The sequence below is a fragment of the Xiphophorus couchianus genome, chromosome 18 (genome assembly GCF_001444195.1).
Source record: "Xiphophorus couchianus chromosome 18, X_couchianus-1.0, whole genome shotgun sequence".
Lineage (NCBI taxonomy): Eukaryota > Metazoa > Chordata > Actinopteri > Cyprinodontiformes > Poeciliidae > Xiphophorus > Xiphophorus couchianus.
Genome location: NC_040245.1, coordinates 30,906,836 through 30,929,382, shown reverse-complemented (window position 1 = coordinate 30,929,382; position 22,547 = coordinate 30,906,836). Strand labels below are relative to the sequence as shown.

General features: G+C 38.7%; 1 protein-coding gene across 4 annotated transcripts in view; it reads left to right on the top strand.

The window, feature by feature from the left end:
* The window catches only part of brip1 (BRCA1 interacting helicase 1), a 43,201-nt gene extending 21,067 nt beyond the window's left edge, over positions 1–22,134 (top strand). For 2 of the 4 annotated variants that reach the window (XM_027999338.1, XM_027999337.1), the window contains exons 15-20: positions 7,678–7,837; positions 8,345–8,466; positions 16,323–16,435; positions 16,512–16,594; positions 16,726–17,010; positions 19,682–22,134. In XM_027999338.1, coding sequence (XP_027855139.1) covers positions 7,678–7,837; positions 8,345–8,466; positions 16,323–16,435; positions 16,512–16,594; positions 16,726–17,010; positions 19,682–20,331 — 1,413 coding nt within the window. In that variant the 3' untranslated portion in view covers positions 20,332–22,134. The remainder of the gene's footprint in view (positions 1–7,677; positions 7,838–8,344; positions 8,467–16,322; positions 16,436–16,511; positions 16,595–16,725; positions 17,011–19,681) is intronic. The other 2 variants (XM_027999340.1, XM_027999339.1) reach the window with 2 other exon arrangements.
* Positions 22,135–22,547: the final 413 nt, after the last annotated feature.

Below are 22,547 nucleotides of genomic sequence, written 5' to 3'. Positions count from 1 at the left end.
AAAAGTTTAAATCTGTTCTGTTTTTGCGGTACTTTAGTCTAAGCAGTAAATGTCTATAAAACCACAGCGTACTCAGCCGTCCAGCCTTAGCCACCAAAAGAAAAGACCAATGCTTCACAAAGTAAAGAGGGTGTTACGGTTAATTAAGAAAAGCAGGCTTTTGTAGAAGTAGAGGCATGAAGGGGAATACAAGATGCTTTTAAAGGAGATAGAGATAAGGGCCATTAAAGAAGTCGCCTCCCTGTCTGTGTGAAGAAGTGTCCGGCGCCTGGGCTCCACTGAGCTCGTGTCAAATCAAAGTCAAACTGGAATGCACGCTGCTCACCCACCAGCATGCACATCCAGAGACTGCAGCTGCACCTCTAATAATGTCTTAAATCAGGGTAGATGCTTTTTCTGTTTTTAGAGCAAATTAGATTGATGGATCACTTTGCCCAGTGTAAATTATCTCTGTTGATGTTAGAGCTGAGCTGACGTTTTATTTGACTTTTTACCATGGAAACTTTGGATGGTTTTACAGTTGTTTGGGAAGGCTGGCATTTTCAGACTTTAAAAGCACTTATTAAAGGAACTAGAGTAATCTGTTTGTTACTTTTTAAAAGAGTTGTTTTTTTCAGCAAGCTTTGAATGTACTAGACAACGGGAATAACAACCATTTCTGGTTGACATCTAAATATCTAAAATCTCCTGTTTTAGATATTTGAAAATGTCTTTTTTTAAGAACTCTATTTGAAATAAATCTTTCTAGACTTCTGTCTGTGAGCAGTTATTAAACACTGGTAATAGGGACTGAGGTTACGTCACACTGTGTGAGAAAGGATTGGCTGTAAAACTGGTTTTTAGCATCTTAGTTTTGTGGTTATTGCAATTGGCATAGTTAGGAATACTAACTGAAAATGGCCAACTTAGAGTTAAGAGTTATTTGAGGTTTAAAAGCTTGGCGTGAAAATGGTCTGGTTGCAGTAACCAGATGATTTTCCCGTGCATCTCTCTCCTACAATCCCACATCAAGGAGTCTGCTGGTTATTAATCATTTAATACAATCACTTCTAATGCTCAAAGTGAAGTGACTAATTCTAGCCCAGAATAATCCTAATGGAATTACATGCTCTGTTCAACTTTCAGCTTGAGACCAAAAAGCCAATCACAAAAGCCATCCATAACTTATTCACAAAACAGTTGCACATGTTTCTTCATATGTCACCTCTAACTCTTTTGATAATTGGTCCTATCAGAACAATCCTGAAAATGAAAGTGCAAAATGCAAATAAGCAATTTATAACTGCTACTACTAGTACTATGTGTGGTGTAGTTGGCAGTACACAGTATACTGGAAATGTATTATTAATATTTTTGTACACAGTATCACAAAAAGCTGCTACGACTGCAATAAACATTAGCTAATTATAAAAATTTCATGCATTAAGTATGTCTGGCAGTAATGTGTTTGATAATGCTTGTTATTGAATGTAGCAGCACATTTTACGTTGGCCTTAAAATGTTCTATGTTTCAAAAACTTTTCAGTTAAGGTGGGAATTTGTTTGGTCTTTTCAGTAGCTGGAGATCCAGCTGACTAACTGGAATTTTATGTTTCCAACGAACCCAAAGCTGTTAGTTTGTCTGTTTTTAAAATTATTATTTGCTCATGTAATTATTGCTAGCCACATTACAATTAGCTACCAAGATTACTGGATGTTTTCCTCATTGTAATCCCTTGCTTGGCATTCGAATTGGATATTGGAACGTAAACTCCAGCTGCAGTAGTCTAAATTTTAAATGCAAGACAGGTTCCCATTTTTTTTATTCTGTGTCTGAAGATGGGAATGCCATAACTGGAACTTTGCATAAGTGTTCACAACAAACAGACAACCCCCCAGCCTGCACTTTATGGATCGAGTTTTTCTGATCACCACTTGCAGCAACACTGCCTGACTGTAAGTAGACAAAACATTATGTTGCCGCAAAAAATAAAAGAAAATAGAAATAAATAAAAATAAATCAACATGTTGCGTGGCTATGAGGCGAGTGCAAAAGGTGCTCACCCACCAATGTTCCCCTTCTAACCAGGAACACATCCATAAACATTCTCAGCGCAGATGCAGAGCCTCGTGCTAGGGAGCGTGTTGAGATACAAACGCAATATCATTCTTTGTGAAGAATGATATATCTTCACAAAGACATATCATTCTCACTGCATGCTCCCACCTATGAAAGCACAACTGTGGGTTAAATTTGCGCTTCACCTAGAGCTGTGCAAGCAGAACAAACGCAGTGGCTTTTAAACTTGACTCATACCCAAATGTAGAATTCTCCAGAGAAACATGCGTCCTCACAGGGGGTTGATATAAATGTCGTGTGCTGTTTCAGTGAAAGCAGGCACGTGCGATCCACGCCGAGATAAACTTCAGAGATCCAGCCGCAGTAGCGTGCTAGGCGGCCAATGTGCAGAGGCGTCAGCAGAGTAATTGGTGCAGTGTGATTGAATCATGTATTTTTTATTTATTAATTTATTTATTTGACTTTAGGTTAAATATCTGGTATTTGAATCATGCCTCACTCTCTGCTACAATTGGAACATTTCAACAGTTTGTCAGCTGCTTGTCAGCTGTTTGTCAGAGAGAACAAGATTTTTTTTATTTTATACAAATGTCAAGGATTCACACATTTCCACACCAAAATGTTCTCTGGAAAAATCATATCACAATCTTATTTTTCTCTGCTCGGAATATAAACCCCATAGTCAGAGGCAACCTGTAAAGAAGGGAACTGTGAGAAGATGGTCACAGGAAGCTGAAGAAGCCCTACAGTGTTGTGTTGAGGCTGCAGACTGGATTGCTCTGTGTCAGCCACCTGGAGAGGACATCAATGTGTGTGTGAGATTGATTATTTACTTCTGTGTGGACAACACCATTCCCACCAGAACAGTGAGATGCTTCCCCAGTGGCAAACCCTGGATCACCAGTGATCTAAAGGAACTGTTAAAACTGATAAAAGAAAGGGGCATTCATGGAGGGATAAAAGGAGTTTACTGGTAATATTCTTTTGAATTACTAAAGTATTTTTGTATTTGAAATGTTCTGGTATTATCATTAGTTACTGCAATGTGTAGAGCGGACGACAAGGCAAGGGTGGCAGACTGGAGTTGGCAGGTGGCTTCTTGCCACCAGTGGTGGCTTGACGGCTGCTGTGATATTTTGGGGCTAAATAATTAACAGCGCAACAACACATCTCCCCTCGCCACTGTGAAATGTGGCTCTGGGCTGCATGTTTCATTAATGCCATTGCCTACAAAGCAACTCCATTATTCAGCAGGCACTACAGGAGCTGCGATGTGTTGCCACACTGCTCACTGACACCAGGGACATGGGGAAGGAGATAGAGTAAGGCCACATGCACAGGAGGCGAATGGTGGGGGTGGGGGTGAGGTTGGGGGGAGGTGGGGGATCAAAGGGGTTTACAGGGGTTAAGGTGAATACAGGCGAAATGTAAAAGTGCGAGAGAAAGAGAACAGGTCACTGCTTTGTCTGGTTGTTTCGCCACCCGGTCCCAGTTGGTATAGAGATCTGGCCCATTTTAGCGCATCAGTGGCAGAGACTTGCATCTAGCATGACTAGGAAGAATAATGAATTATTCACTATTTTTGTGGCCCCTTATGTGCTAAATATTGCTCATTCACATTCATGATGCATGGACATCTAAACTATTCTGTTGTGAAATATATTGTTAAAGTCTCAAAGTGCTGCACAATAAACAAATTCCCTTCTAAATGACATTTTTGTTGTCTTTTGAAAACATGTTCAGGTTTATTAAAGTTTCACACATAAACTTCAGCATTTCCTACTACGACAGGGCAGGGGGCACAACAAGAAGATTACGACTCATTTCGGTTGCAGTGTGACATCATGTGTGCAAGATCCCTCTCCCAGCTTCCTGTTGCAGGGCAAAGACATTTTGCCAACTATGACTACCATTGATTGTAGTTAATATAACACACTAAATCTTAAATGTATGCCTGGTGATATACAAAAGAAAAAGTGAGGCAGTACTTTGTTACTAATTGTCAACACTACTTCATAATTGTTTTTACATTTTTCCCTCCAACATATTAGTCTGTTTTTCAGTTAAACTGTATAGCATAAATACCACTAACAAGGTCAGGAAAAAGTTATAATTATGAAAAATAGTTAGGGAGAGGGAAATAGATCAGTCATTTTAGCATAACTTTGACAACCATAACTTGTATTGTGCTGTGGAATTCGCTGTGTTTTGGTTCACATGGCAAGATTTCTTTTGTCCCAATTTTTCCCTTCAAATGTTCGGCGTTCTTAGATTATCGCTTAATTGTAACTGATCATCCTGCCGTGTTAAGCCTGATCTGGTCCAGGCTGTAGAACGTCGATACCGCTCCGATCTAAAATTAGGGATGTTGAACATGTTGAATTGTCATTGCCCGATTATTGTAACGTATGTGGTGTTCCCCGACTAGGAGCGAGAATGCAACCTGTTGAATGTAGCAGGTAGCCAGTCAGAAAGCGTGGTGACTGTATATATATATTAGTACAAAAACTGATATTTACTTTAAAACATAACTCTTTTTTCGTATTAATGGTGGTGAAAAATACAAGCACCAAAATTTGTCTTGCTGTGATGCTAAAACGTTGTGACATTTAGTTTTTACTTACCATGTGATCCCAGCGTTATCTGAGAGAACATTTGCCTTTGTGCTCATCTCCTTGTGGAATCAGTTTCTTTCCAAGTGCAACCTGGCAGATAATGGCTGTTTTGTTTAGCACTAGATCTGCCTAAAGTACATGACATGAATTATTCATGTTCCGCTTAAGATTGCACTGAAAAGCCATGGCGGGACAGTTTGCTGAGCTGAAGGCGCACGTTAGGTGCAAGGGCAGGATGGTTTGTCTATGCCAATGCAACTGTATATTTAGTCAAGGTGTCATGTTTTATTGATGCAAACATCCTGACCTCACTTATATTTGAAGTGCCCAACCAGATTAATTCCTCCACATGCCTTATTTCACTGCTATGAAGCAATAGCACTGACTCTTACGATCTCATTTCTCAACCTGCTCAACATTATAGTTAGCCTGCAATATAGGCACAAAATTTTCATGGAGCTTTTTCCATTAGAATACTTAACCTGCTCTCTTCATTCTACCACAGGAACAATTTTCACTTATCTGGACTCCTTTTTTCCACTTTACAAACTTCACTGTTGCATCCATACTAAACAGCATTGTGATAGATTAACCATGAATTTATGTATATGTATTTGTGTTGCACCTGAACTAACTGTGTAGATACAGTATATGCTGTGCTGAGACTTGTTCTTGTCTATTCTACCTTGAGCTGTTCAAGAAGTAAACAAATATATAAGTAAAAAAAAACAAACAAAGGAACTGGTCCTAAGCTGTTTATCTAGGTAAATGCCAGAAGACATGGTTGCCTATGCCTTACCTTTCTTCTTGAGGCTCTATCTCCAGAAGAATGGTAAGACTGATTTAAACTCTGATAGGACTCTGAATCAGAGTTCTGTAGTTTGGCCCTCTGAGCATGTTGAGAAATTTTCTTAACAAGAAGAACTTCTATTTGACCCCTGCAGCACATTTCCAAGCCAGTGAAGCCTCTTTTTGATTGTGAAGCCATGTTTATTCAAGGGAATAATTTGCACTGCACAGACTTGAGTGGGGCCTGCTAGGAAGAGGGCTTTTAGATCAATGTGCCTCCCCTGAGAGCTGCTGACCTTTGCACTAACAATAGTCAAACAGCAGTGATTTTTATTGGAGGGATGGTTTCAACACATCAGCTCTTTTCTAGGAGGATGCAAAGGAAAGAAACTCGGGCTGTTTGAAGGCACTGGACTAAACATGATAAGCAGATAAGAGAAGAAAACATGTTATGTGAACTATATATTATGTAGCTTCATTTAGGTAATGTGTTGAAGTCATATTGTGCACTGGCTTAAGTGTTAAGTTCAGCCTTACAGTACACTTCTAAATATGTTCCTCCCAAACAAACTTATAAAAGTAAAATAATAAATGCAATCAAAATATATTTTTTAGGGATTTACAACCGACGTCTTATATCACAAAAACAATATGGATTTAACTTGGCTTAAAATGAAGTGATTGCCCCGTCAGATGGTCAGTTTCCAAAACCACTCAAAAGAAAACTTTGTAGAATCGCATGCAGGGTCAATGTGACCCTGCCCGACCGCGCACAGAGTAAAACACTCATAGGGTCTAAATGACCCCGTCTCATGAAACTCCAGGAGAGTTAAGACAATATTAAAAGGTCAAAGTTGAACTTATAGATACTTGCAGAACTCCTGTTGTGGTTACTCTGAACAAAGAGCAAATAAGTTATTGATTTTTACATGGACATAAGTAATTGAAATAAACTGTCAATCAGAATTAAAATGCATGATGTAAACACCCCAATTGGATTATTCTGATCATAGTCGAGCAAATCGGAAGGAAACTGACTCTGATCAGCCTTATTGTGGCTGTGATGGACCGAGTTAAAAACAGGAGTCACAGGGCATATTAGAAAAATAGGGTTTTTTATTTTAACCCAAAGATTATAAATGACAAAGATAAACTGAGCTCATAAAAGGTCAAAGAAACAAAACTGAACTCAGGCAAAAAATGTTAACAAACTGACTGCACAAACAAACATCACTGACCTAACAAAGAAATGACACACAGGGGTTTATATACTGGCTGATCAGACCAGTTAAGACACAATAGGGTAACTAAACAGAATACAATTACAAATAACACAAAAACAAATAACAGTACAGCTAAGTTTGGCTAAACTAAAGACCCAAAAATGAAAATCAAAAATATTAAACTTTAAATACTACTATTTACTTAAATACAAAACTTATCTAAACAAAGAAACTACAAATTCCCCCTGCCAGCAGGAACTAGTGGTGCAGTCCAATCAGCATGTAAGCCTGCTGAGCCCTGGCCCCCATCCTTTGTCTGGCAACTCCAAGGCAGATAAGTACCGGCAGGAAAACAAACAGAATTAATCTTAAGCAAACAAAATTAATTTTAAGTTGATATAAATACATATGCCAACTAAATGTGCACGCTAACAAATAGAACAAATGCATTCAAATGAACTAATAAATGTTTTTATTGAAACTAAAGTGTTGTTGTGTTTATATGAAAAAATAAACTGTGTATTAAAGGAATTACCAACAAAGGAGTGTGGCCATGGATTTGGCCATCAAAGTGGCAAACTGAGCCGACAGTGCATGTGTCCTATGCCAACATGACACATTTATACCTTCAGTGGTTAGACGCCATGCTTATCGCAGCTAAACCTGCGATAATAAGGTCTCAACCAGTATTAGAAACTGGTGTGGGTCCATTCTGGGCTCTCAGAATGAACACACTACTACATTTGTTTGTTTTGATGTTCAACACAGATGGAAATACAACTTCTGTGTTGTTTTTTAAAGGAAATTGTTCACCTATCTTCATATCAGTTCTTCTGTACTAAATCAACCCAATCAAGGAATTTTATGGATGTAGACATAGCTATTGATTGGTGTCAATAGTGTAAGGCCTGTGTTGCAGAGAAATCATCTGTTGAGATAGTGTGTCACCATTTAGCAATGGCAAAAACAACAAAACAATTTAATTGAACAGATGCTGGACAAGCTGAAAGACCGTTGGGTCAACACTGGTCTGTGGGAGAAGCTGGAACAAGAGAAAACCGTCATCACAGAGCCCCGCGGTGGTGGGAAGGGGGACTTTGACGAGCTACTTCAGATGTACTACGATGCCATAAAAACTTGTGAAGGTAGAGGTGAGAGGGATACACATTACCAACTTGACTCTAAACTACTAGCATAATTCATGACAGTATTTAAGTATATTAGCCCAACCCTGCTGTAGTGACTCCTGCTGTAAAATGTTGTTGATGATGTGTAGCTGCATCAGAACGATCGGGATCGCCAATCATTAAAAGGTCTGAGTTCCCAATTCTGATTTTGGCCGATACCGTTTTTTTTTTTCTGTTTGAAAAGTCGGTATTTACAGCAATAAAGTTTTTGAGTTGTTTAACCAAGCATGTGCAGACATGACCTGGTGGGTGCGTCGGTCAGTAATAAGATCAGCGCATAAGGTCAGCAAATAGCCAATTTATTTGCTGAATGATTTATCATTGCACTCCCAAAGAGAAGCTTTGTTGCAGTGTGTAAAGTATAATTGGTCAGAAAAAATGCTCATCTACTAGGGTATATTTTTGTCTTTTTTCAGACTTTTGCTGGTATTTGTACTGTGTTGATTGGAACTTTGTTTGCTTCTTTTCTAGATGGTGCACTACTTATTGCTGTATGCAGGGGTAAGGTCAGTGAAGGCCTAGACTTCACAGATGACAATGCCAGAGCAGTAGTGACCATTGGAATTCCTTTTCCAAACATCAAAGACCTCCAGGCAAGTAGACTCACAGAAACCTGTCGATCTTTCCCAAGGAAAAGCAGAATATGTAAATAAGATCATCTGGATTGCCAACTCAGAATACAATTTATGTGAGATTGGAAAGATAAAAAAAAAAGCTAGAGCGAAAGCTAGAATGCTAAGATATGATAAGGAAACATTACTACATCTGACAACATGAGCAACATGAGTTAAAATCTTCTTGGATTATATTAAAATGGTTGAATACACATTATTACAGGAAGTGACATCCAAGTTACTACCCTAGTTTACCTTTTTATTTGTTGCATCGTTTTTAACATTCATCTGTCCGCCTGAAACAAACTGGATTAACACGTTAACAATATTATCTCAGGAGTTCTTCCGTTTTTCATTTTATGTGGCTCTAGGATCTGACACATTTGACACACTTTGGGGAAAAACTTAGGCACACAATTACACAAACCAACAACAAGTAAAAGCATCCTTTTTTGGTGATCCCTGAAAAAAAACTCCAACAATGTTGTGGTGTGTTTTTCATCTTTAGTAGAAAAGTTGACCTTTAAGTTCGAGGCTCCCCCGCCTCCTACTTTTCCTCCCCTTTACTCATCCTCCTGTCAGAGCATGATGAAGCTTTCACTAACCTGTTCTGTCAGCGTGGAAGGACGTGTTGGTGATTGAAGCTTCTTAGACCCTTTCACTTTAGCCCTTCACCTTAGTTGTCAGCACTCGGGTCATTGCTTCTGTTATGTATCATCATTGTTGTTTATTTATTCATTGTTCATTTATTTTAGTACTTTTGAGTTGGTTGTGAAAAATTAACTTTAAATATGGTAAAGTTTCACCATAACAGGTGATTTGTAATTAAACCGCCTTCATCTAAGTTTTGTGTCATTATTGAGTTCTGAAATAATTTGATCTTAAAAGTAACCATCATGGGTCACTGAAACTCTCCTGTAATACCCAAACTGGTGAAATATTTAAACTCCCTTGATAATATGGGTCCACAGTGGGAGTAGTTATTGATGTTTTAACCCAACCATTAAAATCCATAGCCAGTCTTCAGCAGCTGGACCTATCCAACAAAATGCACATGACTAACAGGCAACCTAGGTTTGGGCCATGGATTTAAAAGGTGTAATGTAATGTCAAATTTTGGCCTTAGTAACGCCAGCATTACCTGTTTAGACTGCTGTCACTGATTTAAAAGGAGTGTATTCTCATAGTATCAAAAATTAAAGTTCATTTAGTTCAACTTTGCCATTTTACTGTGTTATTTTATTTATTTAGTCAACACAATAACTAAATTAAAAACGTCCAATGCACAGTATCAAAATGTGATGTTCCACTGTGACAGACAGGAAAAAACAGGAAATGAGTGGATGGCACAGAGCACCAGGGGGAGGATTGAGAAAGCCAAAGCTAGTTAGGACCAGGGTGGAGCTGACCGAGCGTGAAGAAGCGTACATTTCTAATGACATATTCTGTGCTCACATCCACAGCCTTTGTTTATGTGCTGCACATGCAGAGCTCCACAGAGAGCTCGCCAGCTCCTGCTGTCTCTTGTTGACTGTTGTCATAACTGTGAAGCTTGTAGGTTCAGGTGGTGACTGCTAGCGCTTTAACTTTGTGTTGTCCTTAAAGGTGACATCCTCAGGGTTTTGTTTTTAGTCATTCAAAGGAAAAAAGATTGTTTGCATTTTGTTTTTACTTTTTTTTTCATCTAACCACAATCTGGTTTTCTTTATTCTACCAGTAATTAATTATTTTTATGTTTGTCTGCCTCATAAAAAGAATTATGAGACAGGCAATAATTCTTAAGGACTTAAGTTACTATAATGTAGAGATGAAATGTACTGTATGTTTGAACTACTGCTTAGGTTGCATCATAAGAAACACCCCAACAATATTTTACACCCTGTCTTTTTATTTTCATTTCTTCTTTTCCAAGGTTTTTTTTGACCTCCTCATGTCTCCTTGTGTAGCAGTAGAGGTAGTGTTGCCTCTGGAGAGGCCCTTAGGGGCTGCAAAGGTCTGTGAGCCATTCGTGTTACACTGTTGAGAGGATGAGGAGGACATTGATACTAATGACCACAAGGCCATGCAGCTAGTCTGCTTAAACCAACCAATGCACAGTCTTTTTTTAGGGGAGGATAAACACAGGTAGAGAGAAAATTATTGAAGCTTTTGGTAAAAAAAAAAATCTGATTATCACTTGTTTGTGTTTAATTATTGTCATTTCTTTTATGAACTCAGATGCGCCTCCAAGAACTTGCTTTCTAATTTATTGAAATAAATGTGTGTTTAAACAACTTGTTCCAACTTACTGTCAAGCATATTGATTAGCTGCAGAATTAGCAGTCATTAAAAAAGAGTTTTGTCGCTATATGTAGTAGCAAATACCTCAACGTTGTGACAGGTTTTACTTGTTTTGCTGCTGTTGGTTTCTTAACAGCAAGGTATTTGCAGCAGCTGTCAATGTGTGATTTGCTGTTCCTCACCCTGCTTCCCTTTAAACTACCACAAAAATCAAAGGTCAGCCTTTGCTCCAGATGTAGTGGCCGGCCCTGTTTAAACCAGATTTACAGGCAAGTCTTGGATATTTAGAAGGACAGGGAGAATACAGACATAAAGAATTATTATGCTGTTTCTCATGTTAATACCTAGAATGTGAATATAAATCAATCAATCAATAAAATTTTATTTGTATAGCACATTTCAGCGGCAATGATAGTGCTTTACATCATAAACACAAAGTCATGCAACATAGCCTCAACAAACAAAACATAAATCTATATGATAGTATGCACTAGGGCTGAACAAATAATCAATAACAATATGTATCACAATAGACACATGATCAATATCAATAGATTCAATACATAATGGCCTAAGTCAATTTTTGACAAAAGGGATTTTTTTTTGCCTATATCAACCTTTGACAAGAGGTAGTGATTTTTTTTTTTTTTTTAAAAAAAAACAAAATATTTTTTTCTCAAAATTGACTTAAGCCATTATTTAAGAAGCTGTCAGTTACTGAACTCTGATCCAAAATTACACAGCATTCTGGGGAATGTAGTCAGAGGAAAGGCTTTAGCTACTCCACCTCTCACGGCCAGCTAAGGAAGCTGAGTGGCATCAACTAGCTCACTGTCTTTGCTTACCTAGCAACCACTTGTTGAGTAACTTGCTCAGCAGCCGTATGAGGTTTTGCCACTGTGCCTCATAGCTGCTTAAAATTAAAAATAACAAGGGCATGGAGTGAAAACTGGATAATAGAGGAAAGGTCTGGCAGTTTTTCAGATATTTAATACTAAAAACTAACTAATACTTATCTACAGTATATTGACAGATGAATAATGCTTTCATTGTGATGCATTTTTCAGCCATATTGCCCAGCCTTAGTATGGCCTAATATTGAAGCAGAATATTTCTTCAATAATAATATTGAACCCAGTCAATCTCAAAGTTTCTTGTAGCAAGTTCCAAGAAAAGGAAGTGGAGTGAACGAAAGCCTTCTTAGCAGGACAGAAAGAACTAGCAAGTTGTGTGAGCAATAAGTATAAAAGTCAACATTTCTCAGTGTAACTGCAGTACAGACACAGGCTGGTGGGAGTCCATGTAATGCCTTGTAAATTAAAGTTAACTAATGGGAATTCCTTCGGGCAGCCAGACCAGGCCATGCCACCTGTAAATATAATTCACAGTGGTGTGATGATTTTTTTTTAGTGTCTAAGCCATGACTGTCCTTGTTGTGCAACTAGACATATTTCTGTGTAGGCTATGGAAAAGTGTTTTTTCCTTAGATAACCAGTGGTGTGCAGAGACTTTGTGTTTCTCTTTGTTCCATACAGTCAAAGGAAACCCTGGTCACACAGGCAGTTTTGCTGGCTTCTCTTTGAAATAACTTTAAAACAACAGTATGATGGGAAATTTTAGCATTTTGAAACTGCACATTTTCAGAAGCTCTGCATGTGATGATGCTGGTAACTGGCTAAAACTTATATCCATACTTTAGTTGCCAAAAAAATATAATTGGATAAGGAAGATACATTTCTGCATTTCTACACTAAGGTTATCTCAGCTCTGTTTATATCTGTGCTGATGGAGACTTTTATGGTGACAGCGCTCTGCGGCCTGGTTATAGACAGCCTGTCTGCCGTCAGCGAGCAGCAAGAGCGGCCATTAGCCGCCATTAGCTTCTCCTGCTTCCTCAACTCTTCAGTCAGTCTGACACAGTCATCTGTTCAACACCATACCGTCACTAATAGTGAGAGCACAGCAGACTCATTCCACTCTGTGTCCACATTGCAAATAAATTACACATTTTTAAAGCTGAATAACACTATCGATCAAAGCTCACCAGTCGCCATGGCAACGCTTGCTACTCCAACTCCTGACTTGCAACCGGGTGGACGGGGAGGAGGAGAGTGGGAGGGAGCGCTTCCCTCCGTCCAGCGAAACTACAAACTCTGTGACGTCTGTTTGCTTTCTAAAAACTTCAGATAAATTGTGTGAAATATTTATTCACAGTACATGTTGCTTTACACAGCAAAAAGTGAAAGAATTAGGGGTGTACCAATTGCAGTTTGGCCCATTACAGATCTTTAAAAAGTCTGACCTACCGATTCCGATGGACTATACCCATTTTTTTTGTCTGAAATGTTGTCTAAATATAGCAAGAAAGTTGCTGAGTTGGCAACAGTTGGGTGACTATTAATATATACTATTAACTGCAAACGTGCAGACATGACCTGGTGGGCTGGTCTATCAGTCAAGTCTCTCTAATGGCAGAGCTGAAGAGGACATTATTTGATTTTTAGACCTTTGTATAAGATTGGCCTCACATGTATCAGCTGATAATTGATTTCACAAAATTAATTTTGATGAAGTCAAGATTTATAAGCTGATATGGTCTTTAGGTTGAGCCTTCATTCCAAATATTTTCATATTTTCTATACACTGATGTTTCTATATACCAACAAGTGAGTTGGAAGACGAGGGGTGACTTTGTGCAGATAGTGTGAGCTGATCCATGGGTCTATTGGAAAGGAGCGTGATAGCCTAACGCCTTTGTCAGTGTGGGCACACACACACACCCACACACAAGAGCACACACAGATTCAAAGTTGAGCCTCTCAGCTGTCAGCTCAGCCACATGTGGCAGATGAGGCGCTCAGCAATCTGAGTGACAGGCACAAGATGTCCCTGACTGCCAGGGGCGTGCACGCTGACGCGCACACACACCCCACGTAAAACGTAGCTGAGGCAGATGCGCTGAGCTGCGACTCATGCCTCGTGGACGAATAAATGTTTGTGGAGATGAACAGGTTGCTGTGGAGGACAAGACCAAAGCAAGCTGAGTGATCTCTTGACATTTTAACTAATCCCTTCTAGCTTGTGGTTTCTTGCACATTTGTGATATTTGCTAGCAGCCAGAATTGGCTTTTTCACATATGCAACCTGTCATGTTGGATTGAGCGGTGACATGGTAGAGACCGGGAATGTGATGGCTCTGATGCTGAAGTGGACTGTGATTGCATTTACATGACACCGCTGGCTTGAGGCTAGCACCCTTTCTGTGGCTTGAGAAGTGGATTCGTTAACTGCTCTGGTGTCTCATATGTTGGCAAAGTTCTCACCACCAAGCCAACAGCGTTTCTAAACCTTCCTATGTTACAGTCTGGCTTCCTCTGACAGCCTTTGCTACTGTTTTGAATCTGCTAGCAAACATCGGCGTCCATTGTCTACCTGCTTTATGACGTCTTAGCTGAGGTGTCATCAGTTGTGATAAAACTTTGGGCTGACTTTTTGGATTTCCTGTGACTGCTTATTTGTTTATAGCATCTTTGGCAAGCCATAGTGCTGTTGCGTGATGCGTGTGAGGGGACAGGGTGTACCTGCCGCGGCCCCGTGTTTTGTGGCTCTGGGCGAACACACGGTACCTGTCAAAAGCAGTTAGAGCTGTGCTCAGCAGCCTGCCCTGTATGGCATCTCGTCAGACGCCAGCTGAACTTTTCACTTGTCAATTCTGAAAGGTTAGCGCCAAAATCAGCAGCGACAGATGCAAATGGATGGATGCTTTCTTGGCATTTTTGTGCAGGGATGCTTGATGTTGCCTGGCCCGTCTTGCCTGCCTCCTCCCACCTCTGCTTTGCTCTCTATTTTCCTTTGAGAAGACATCTGTTGGGGAGGCCAGGTAATATCTCACAATTTCAGACCTTATATGACCACCTACTGCTTTGTATAATCTAACATATTAATAATTTTGGATAAAACTTTGGCAACTTCACTGTGTTTAATGTGACTTTATATAACAGTTTGTTAGAATCATGACCTGAGAAAATGTAACCCATCAGGCTAGGATTTTATCTCACTAGTTCAGTGCCTTTCTACATTCTTCTATTAGGCTGTATTCGTGAACTGCGTGGAAATAAGTTCCGTCTTTATGCTGACGATAATCTGTCATATTTAGCCTAACTCCCAAATTAAAAACAAATACAAAACAGGACATTCTTGTCTTCAAACTAATCACTTAGAAATGTACTAACCATAAATGACATTGAAAGACATTATTTTGTTTTCTAGTTTTAGTTTGGGGAACCTTGGTGAACCAGGTCAAGCTCTGCTTTTGTCAAATAGATCAATTCTTCTTGCAGATAAAAACCCAAATGAGCAAACTCCTTCTTTAAAGAGGCTGTAATTCTGTTTGCTCCCTGCAGATCACTTTGCTCTCAAACTGTAAGGTTTGTGAGTTTCTCGAGTTTCTGAAAGAATCTGAAACTGAACCTTCATTTATCAGTTCACTCTTCTTGTGTAACCAGCTCCCGGTTTTGTCTGTGAGGCAGACACATTACTCTTAAAACTGTGCTTAAAGTGTTCCATTTTAATAAGATGATAAAACCTAGAGAAACAAATATTTCTAGAGATTAGGCTGAGATTAGGCTGTTTGGAGGCCAGAATAGTTTGAGCATTTTCCATCACATTTCCCCTCTTCTTGATAACATTCACAATTATGTTTACTAACTTTATGCAATAAAGAGATTGTTACCAGCCCCATCACTGTCTCTGTCTATGTCCTGTCCTTTAAACCGTTACCTGGTTAAACGATGCTTCCTTACCACTGTCATGTTTCTACGCAAGACAAATGACTGCATCCAAGTAAAGATTTGATGCAATCCGTCACTTTAAAACATACCTCAGAGACCAATAATTATTAACATTTTTATGATGAATCTGACTGGATTTGTACTTGAAGCAGGTCAATCTGGACTCTGTTGTTGAATTTACTATGAATGAATAATTTCTAGTGTCTTTACTTTAATTGAATTGAAACTATAATATTGCTTAATTTCATAATTTATTCAACAATTAGAGTGTACATGCACAATTTCATTGTGAAAGTTTTTATTCTTTTAGCACATTCAATAATTTTTATGTGCAGTAAATTACAAATAGTCCAAATAATTACAAGAAAATGTAGGTGAAGTACAGATTTATTAGATACCTGGTGCAATGCTTGGAGCTGCACCTTGTAACTTTTATAAACAAAATGTTTTTTATATATTTGTTAAAACCATCAGCATGTACACGAGAGTGTCTGACTGCACTAAGACTTTCCTCCTGGCTCTGATTGGTTTCCGACAGGGAGCTTCTGCAGATGGCAATAGGACCACAGGGAGAAAGGAGAGGAGTTGATTTTTTTCACAGAAAAAAACTGTCAGGATACAATTACAGTTTTAAGAAACATGCAAAAAGCATATTGTTTATAAAAGTTACATGGTGCAGCTTTAATATACAAAAGTAAAGTGTTTTCTTTAGAATAGTAAAAAAAACACACATCATGTAACAAATGTGTTGTATGTGATTTTTAGGTGGAACTAAAGATGAAGTACAATGACCAGCACTGCAAGTCAAGAGGTCTCCTTCCAGGCCATCGCTGGTATGAGATCCAGGCCTACAGAGCTCTAAACCAGGCGCTGGGGAGGTAAACGCCTCACTTTGTCCTAAAGGTGCCATTTGTACTTCCTTCTGTAATGACATGTTTCCATGTTATTTTACAGATGCATCCGGCACAGAAATGACTGGGGTGCCCTGATTCTGGTGGATGACCGATACAAGAACAATCCTAATAAATACATTGCAGGTTTTGAATGTTTTTGTTTGTTAGTCAGTCTCACATAGCCTTTCAGTTTGAGCACTAGATGGCAATATTTATCCACTGAGCGACTCTTTGAGTCGGTTACCTCTGCTGTTTGTCTGTTTGTGCAACCCTAGGTTTGTCTAAATGGGTCCGCCAGCTTGTCCAGCAACACAACACCTTCAGCAATGCTATGCAGTCTCTGAAAGCTTTCTCTGAGGTGCAGCAGAATGTGGAGGTGGCCCCTGTGAACAACCCGACGCTCAACGTTTCTGATTTGTCTAACAGTAGTCCCTTGTCTGTGTCGGCTCAGAGTTTTAATGGAGAACCAGAGCCTCGGAGAACCAATTCATGTGACAAACCCCCTTATTCCCAGCAGAACACAGTCACACAGCTGAAAACTGAACACAGTAACACAGCAGGTGAGGAAACATAAAATTTTACTTGACTTACTTTAGAATTTAAGTCTCAAGACATCCTTATTTATTGTCGAACACAAACCAAACTTTACATATGAAACTTATCTACTGATTTGGACCGTCATACCTGATAAGGTTCCTTTTTAAATGGCAAGAAGAGGCATTTAAACATGCAGCATTTGTACCAGGATTACTGCTGTGTTTTTCTATCTACTATCTTTGAAGTTCCGTCATGTCTGATGTGACTAAAGTAAGATTTCTTGGCCACTTTTACATAACAAATATAAATAAAGGAACAAATTAACTGAATAACTATCAAGGTATGAAACTACAGGTTGGCGTACAATATTTAAAGTTTAAAGCGGGATATTTGGACAGTACTGTTTGTTTCATTTAGCTAACATGTTTTTATTCATTCTGGGAACTCAGACTGAAGTGAACTGGTTGGAGCAGAAGTTTCGTTTTTCTTTTGTAATTCTATTGACCTGGTGGTGGAGACATTTTGTTGTTTCGTTCCAGCTCCTGACCTTAAGATGCTGTTCCAGCTGTACAAAAACAAACAACACAGATGAATTGTGCTTTTTATTTGTTAAAATTTTCTTTTGTGTTCTATTCTCTGTTGTTAGATTGTCGCCCGTTGTACTCCCCCACACCCCAACACACACACAATTTAGAAAACAAATCAATCCTTTATTAGCTTAAACTGATGAATACTTTTCTATGTTCCTTTTTTAATTTAACTTTAAAGAAATGCTTTGGAATTTAAGAATGCACTGTTTTCTCTGGTAATGATTTTTTGTTACTTAGAATTTAGTACATAGAGAGCCGACCGCAGGTTGCACAGCAGCAGTTGGCTTGCTGGGTTGTAGGAGTCAAATAGCAGTCAGGGCCCTCCTGCATGAATCTTCTCTATGTGATGTGCTTGCACAAGTTCTCTCTGTGTACTACTGCTGTCCCTCACGGTCCAGAAATATTCATGTTGGATTAACTGGTACCATTATTTTGGTCTTTAGGTGTGAGTTTGTGTGAACATGGTTGTTTGTCCTGTGTGTCTCTGTGTTGCCCTGTGATGAACTGGTGACCTAAGCCTTCGGCTCCCTCAGATTTGGGGGGTAGTATGGGCTAGGTTGAGTGGCTAACCTGATTACTGTAAGGTCTTTTGCGTGCCTGAGTGGCGCTACAGCGAGCTGATGAGCAGATGTTGGAATGTTCCAGCTGTCATTGTTATCCAGAGACAGCTGGAGATCAGGTATAGATGTATGCATGTTGCTCTAGGATCTATTTGGTCTTTGGTAAACAGGAAAGTACTTATGGTATGTCTCACTTTGTCAACACAACAGCTGGCTCAAGACATGCCTGTTTGAAAATGAAAAAGTATATGTACAATCAAGACTGATTGCAATATCTTAAAAACAGCAAATGTTTGTCGACTTCAGATTGATGCTCTGTAATCATTTTTTGTTTTTCATTATTTGGTATTTCAAGAAATAAAAACAAATAGATTCTATTTCTATTCAGTCTTCTACTCAGTAAAAGACTGAAACACCTAAGTGCCTATGTTTTATAGGTTTTTATTTCACAGAAAATATTCTGAACATACTACCATTTAATATCCATAAAAATTCAAAGAAAATATTTTCAAATTAGTGAGAGGATCACATTCTCATTTCATTTAGACTTTCCCAATGAGTCCCAATGAGCTCACACAAAGAGATTTTGTATGTGGATGATGTTAGTTCAGATGTATATTTAAATATGAATTCATATTATAACCAAAACATAGTTTGTGGTTACCTGAAGATTTTTGAGCATAAAATATTTTGACATAATACACAATTTAAAGTCCTAAAGCCTTAATGTGTTTATTTTGACCACTGTATTTGTTGATTCTCTAGTATCTTTATTCACAATTCTTTACATTTTTTTAAAGAATGAAAACTGAAATACATTTTTTACCAGATTATTGCATTGAAAATGTTTAAACTGCGCTTGTTTTTAAGACCTTAGGTTCTCATGTAAACATGTAAATTTAATACAAAACTAAAGCTCATTGGTGTGTTATTAATAATTGATACAGTGGTGCTTTATGTGTCTAATAAAGGACACTTTTACTATTTTTGTTCTAGTTGGACCAACGTAACTACTGAATGTTTTGTACAGAAACAGTTATTATTCCATTTCAACCATTTTTACACTCAGGATATGTGTAGGGATGACATCAGCAGCAGAAAATGCGTCGAGGTGGCGTGTTTGCACATTGCCTTGGTGAGCACCTATTGTCTTTGGGTTCATGTGGAGGTTAAGCAGTTTGACTATTTCAGTGAGGTGAATGAAATGGTAGAAAGGCAGCAGCCCATCTCCTTCTACCCCTCCGGCTCCCTCAGAATTGGGGGGCGGGCGGTTTTTGGGGGGTAGCATGGGGTAGGTAGAGTGGCTCACCTCATTACTGTAAGATCTTTTGCGTGCCTGAGTGGCGCTGCAGCGAGCTGATGAACAGATGTTGGACTGTTGCTTTTAATTAATTCCCATTGACCTTTGTTTGGGTTATATTGAGCGTATGCCCACATTGACTGGATCTTTATCTCCCAGTCATGACACTCTGTCTAGTTTTGCTAGTTAAAAAGTAAAACAAGTGGTCTGTGAGCTGATTTGAAATTGTTTTTTGTTTGCACAGAGCCACTGAAGGCACTGCGAAGTGCTCCAGCTAAGCAACTCTCAGCCCAGCATTTGTATCACATTTTCACCATCAACCCTACAAACACCAACCTTAAGACGCCGATCTTTAAAGCGAAACCAGCGAACTGCTCCGTCCGGCCTGGGGCCCTGCAGATCTCTTCTCCACCAATGAATCTGGAAACCTTGCGCACTAACCAAACGGATGGAAACTGTCTCAGTGAAAACACTGAGGCTCCGGGGGTGTCCACAATAACCACCCCTCCCCGCTTTAAAAGTGAATCACCAGTACCAGCAAAGTCTTCTGATGATGACGAAGACAAGAGTGTTTTCTATACTCCGGAACTTTTTGAGGATGAAGGAAACCCACCGAAAGAGAACCATGTGTCCTCTCCCAGAGTTGATCCTGGCACAGAGAGATCAGCCACTCCATCTCAGGATTTAGCCACTGCATTTGGTGAACAGAGTGTTGTTTCAGTCAGTAAGCAAAGCACAGAGCTATCACAGGGCCAGAAAGAGGACACAGAGGCACTGCAGCAAAGTGGGAAAACAGAGGAGAATGAGAGCCAGAGTAGACAGAGAGGAAGTAGACTTCACAGGCTGTCCAGGTCCAGACAGAGAGTTTCCCTCAGTCAGACAGGTAACCAGTAGCCTGGACACACAGAGTAGCACACACACTGCATCCTTACAGAGAAGGAAGGTTTCCACCAAATATTAGCAAAGGACTCAAACCATGCAATGAAATTGTCTGTGTTTATATTGTGTTTTTGCTTCTCGATTCTTAATCATGTTCGATCTTAAATTGTTTATATTCCCTTAATGTTGAATGTTCCAGCTGCCTCAGGCAATTAATACTCTGACACTGCACACAGCCGTCGCTTGCCTGCTGCTCATGTGTTGTGACGGCTCTTCTTGTTAAAGCTCAAATAAACAAAACCAACATTATCAAGATTGCTGCATAAACTGAACATCTCTTTGGTAAATCATTAAAATACACAAGTAGGAATTCATCTATATTCTGCAGGAGTAAATAATTATGTAGTTCAGTTTAATGATGTGTCCGTCGGTAATGAGTGAACACAGCAGAAGCTCTATTATGCCCGATTGAACCCTGAATGGAGGACCATCTCACTAATTAAGTAGTTTTACGTTATCTACTGTGGGTTTGGTATGGATTTGTTTTACTGTTGGAGCATATACTGATAAATAGCTAGTTAAGCTAAAGTAGAATTTTACTATTTCATTTAATTGATTTTTTTCTGTTTTTTCTTCTAAATACTTCAAAGTGTTATGGGTAGAAAAGCAATAATATAAATAAACCCACCCTACGCTACATGAATGATGATGCCGCTTTCATTAAATAAAACAGATATAATCAGTAAAAGTCAATTGTTTAGATGTCATCACTAAATGATGCCCTGCTTTGAGTTATTTTCATTGCTTGTATTTGGGGTTCTTTGAGTAGCACTGATGTTAGAAGATATACATTTATGTATTTTCTCCCAATTATACTCTTATTAGAGTTGTTAATGATTCCTTTACTTTCTGTGATAATAACAATTGGAATTTCAGTGCAAACTGTTTGAATAAATACAGATTTAATATTTAATATCTGGCTGTGTAAACGAACAAGAATGAAATATAACAAAACAAAACATCTGGGGTCTTTACCATTTTAAACAACTGTCTCTTTAAATTATTACCCATTAAAACATTTCCTAACAGAATATTGCACAAGGGGATTTTTTTTTTAGATTTTTGAAGTATGGATGTTTTGAGATGTTATAAGTTGTCAGTATTTTTCCTATAATAAAAAAAAAAGCTAGTTTAATGATCTCAGCTTTGGAACTGTCCTTTTGAGGTAACAGCTCATCATGGCTGTCAGTAGTGAGATATCTATAAGTCTTAAAAAGACTCCAGTCTGCAGTGCTTCACTACCTGAGCCTACACCTGGCATCGCATCGTGACATCCCCGGGCTTTACAGTTTTTTTTTTATTTATTAATTTTTATTTTTAAATCACACACATTTGTGACTTTGGATACAGTCTTTTAATCAGCACTTTAAGCGCCATATCTGAGTGTTTCAGCATGAAGAGTGTATGTCATTTAATCAGGTCGATGCGAAGTGTAGGCTCATCAAACAGCCTGAGTGGAAGGAAGACTGAACAATAACATGAAAGATGATTACCCTGATTTGATCCTTCTCATTACACAAAAAATCTTCACCAATGTGGGATTTGCGCAGAGACAAGTGTTCCATTAAAGCCTTTCTTTCCCCATCAGCTGCCTAACCAAGACCCTTGTCAGTGTAATCGTGCATGACCTCTCGTTAACATAATGAAAACTCAGAGCGTAGAGAGGACTGCGAATGTGTGTTAAAAGCTCTTAATGGGCAGCCCATGTTACTCAAAGACTCAGTTGTGGTCTGCAATTAAAATGTTTTTCCATTAACATATTTCAGACTTTTCTTCAGCCAGAGCATTAAATCTGCACTTAGAGACATTGTGTTAAAATTGCATGTGAGACAATTTAACAAAGTCCAACGTTACTATAAAAAGATTTCCCATTTCAAGTATTCTGAAGATGATTAATCTCACACACATACATACTTGTTTTTGCATATCTAGAAAAACTATTGTTAGGAGTTATAAGTGCCAGTCAAAGAGCTGGTTCAATAACTGGGAAATGTTTTGTATTGTATGTAATGTTTTGGCTCAATCCAAAATTTGAGCCATTATTGGATTTCTAGACCATAATGTTAAATAATAAAATCATAGCTGGGATGCATTTATTACTCTCAAAATGATTTGCTTCCATTTCTCATGTTACAGTAAGTACTCTTGCTAATGAGGATTTAGTTTATATC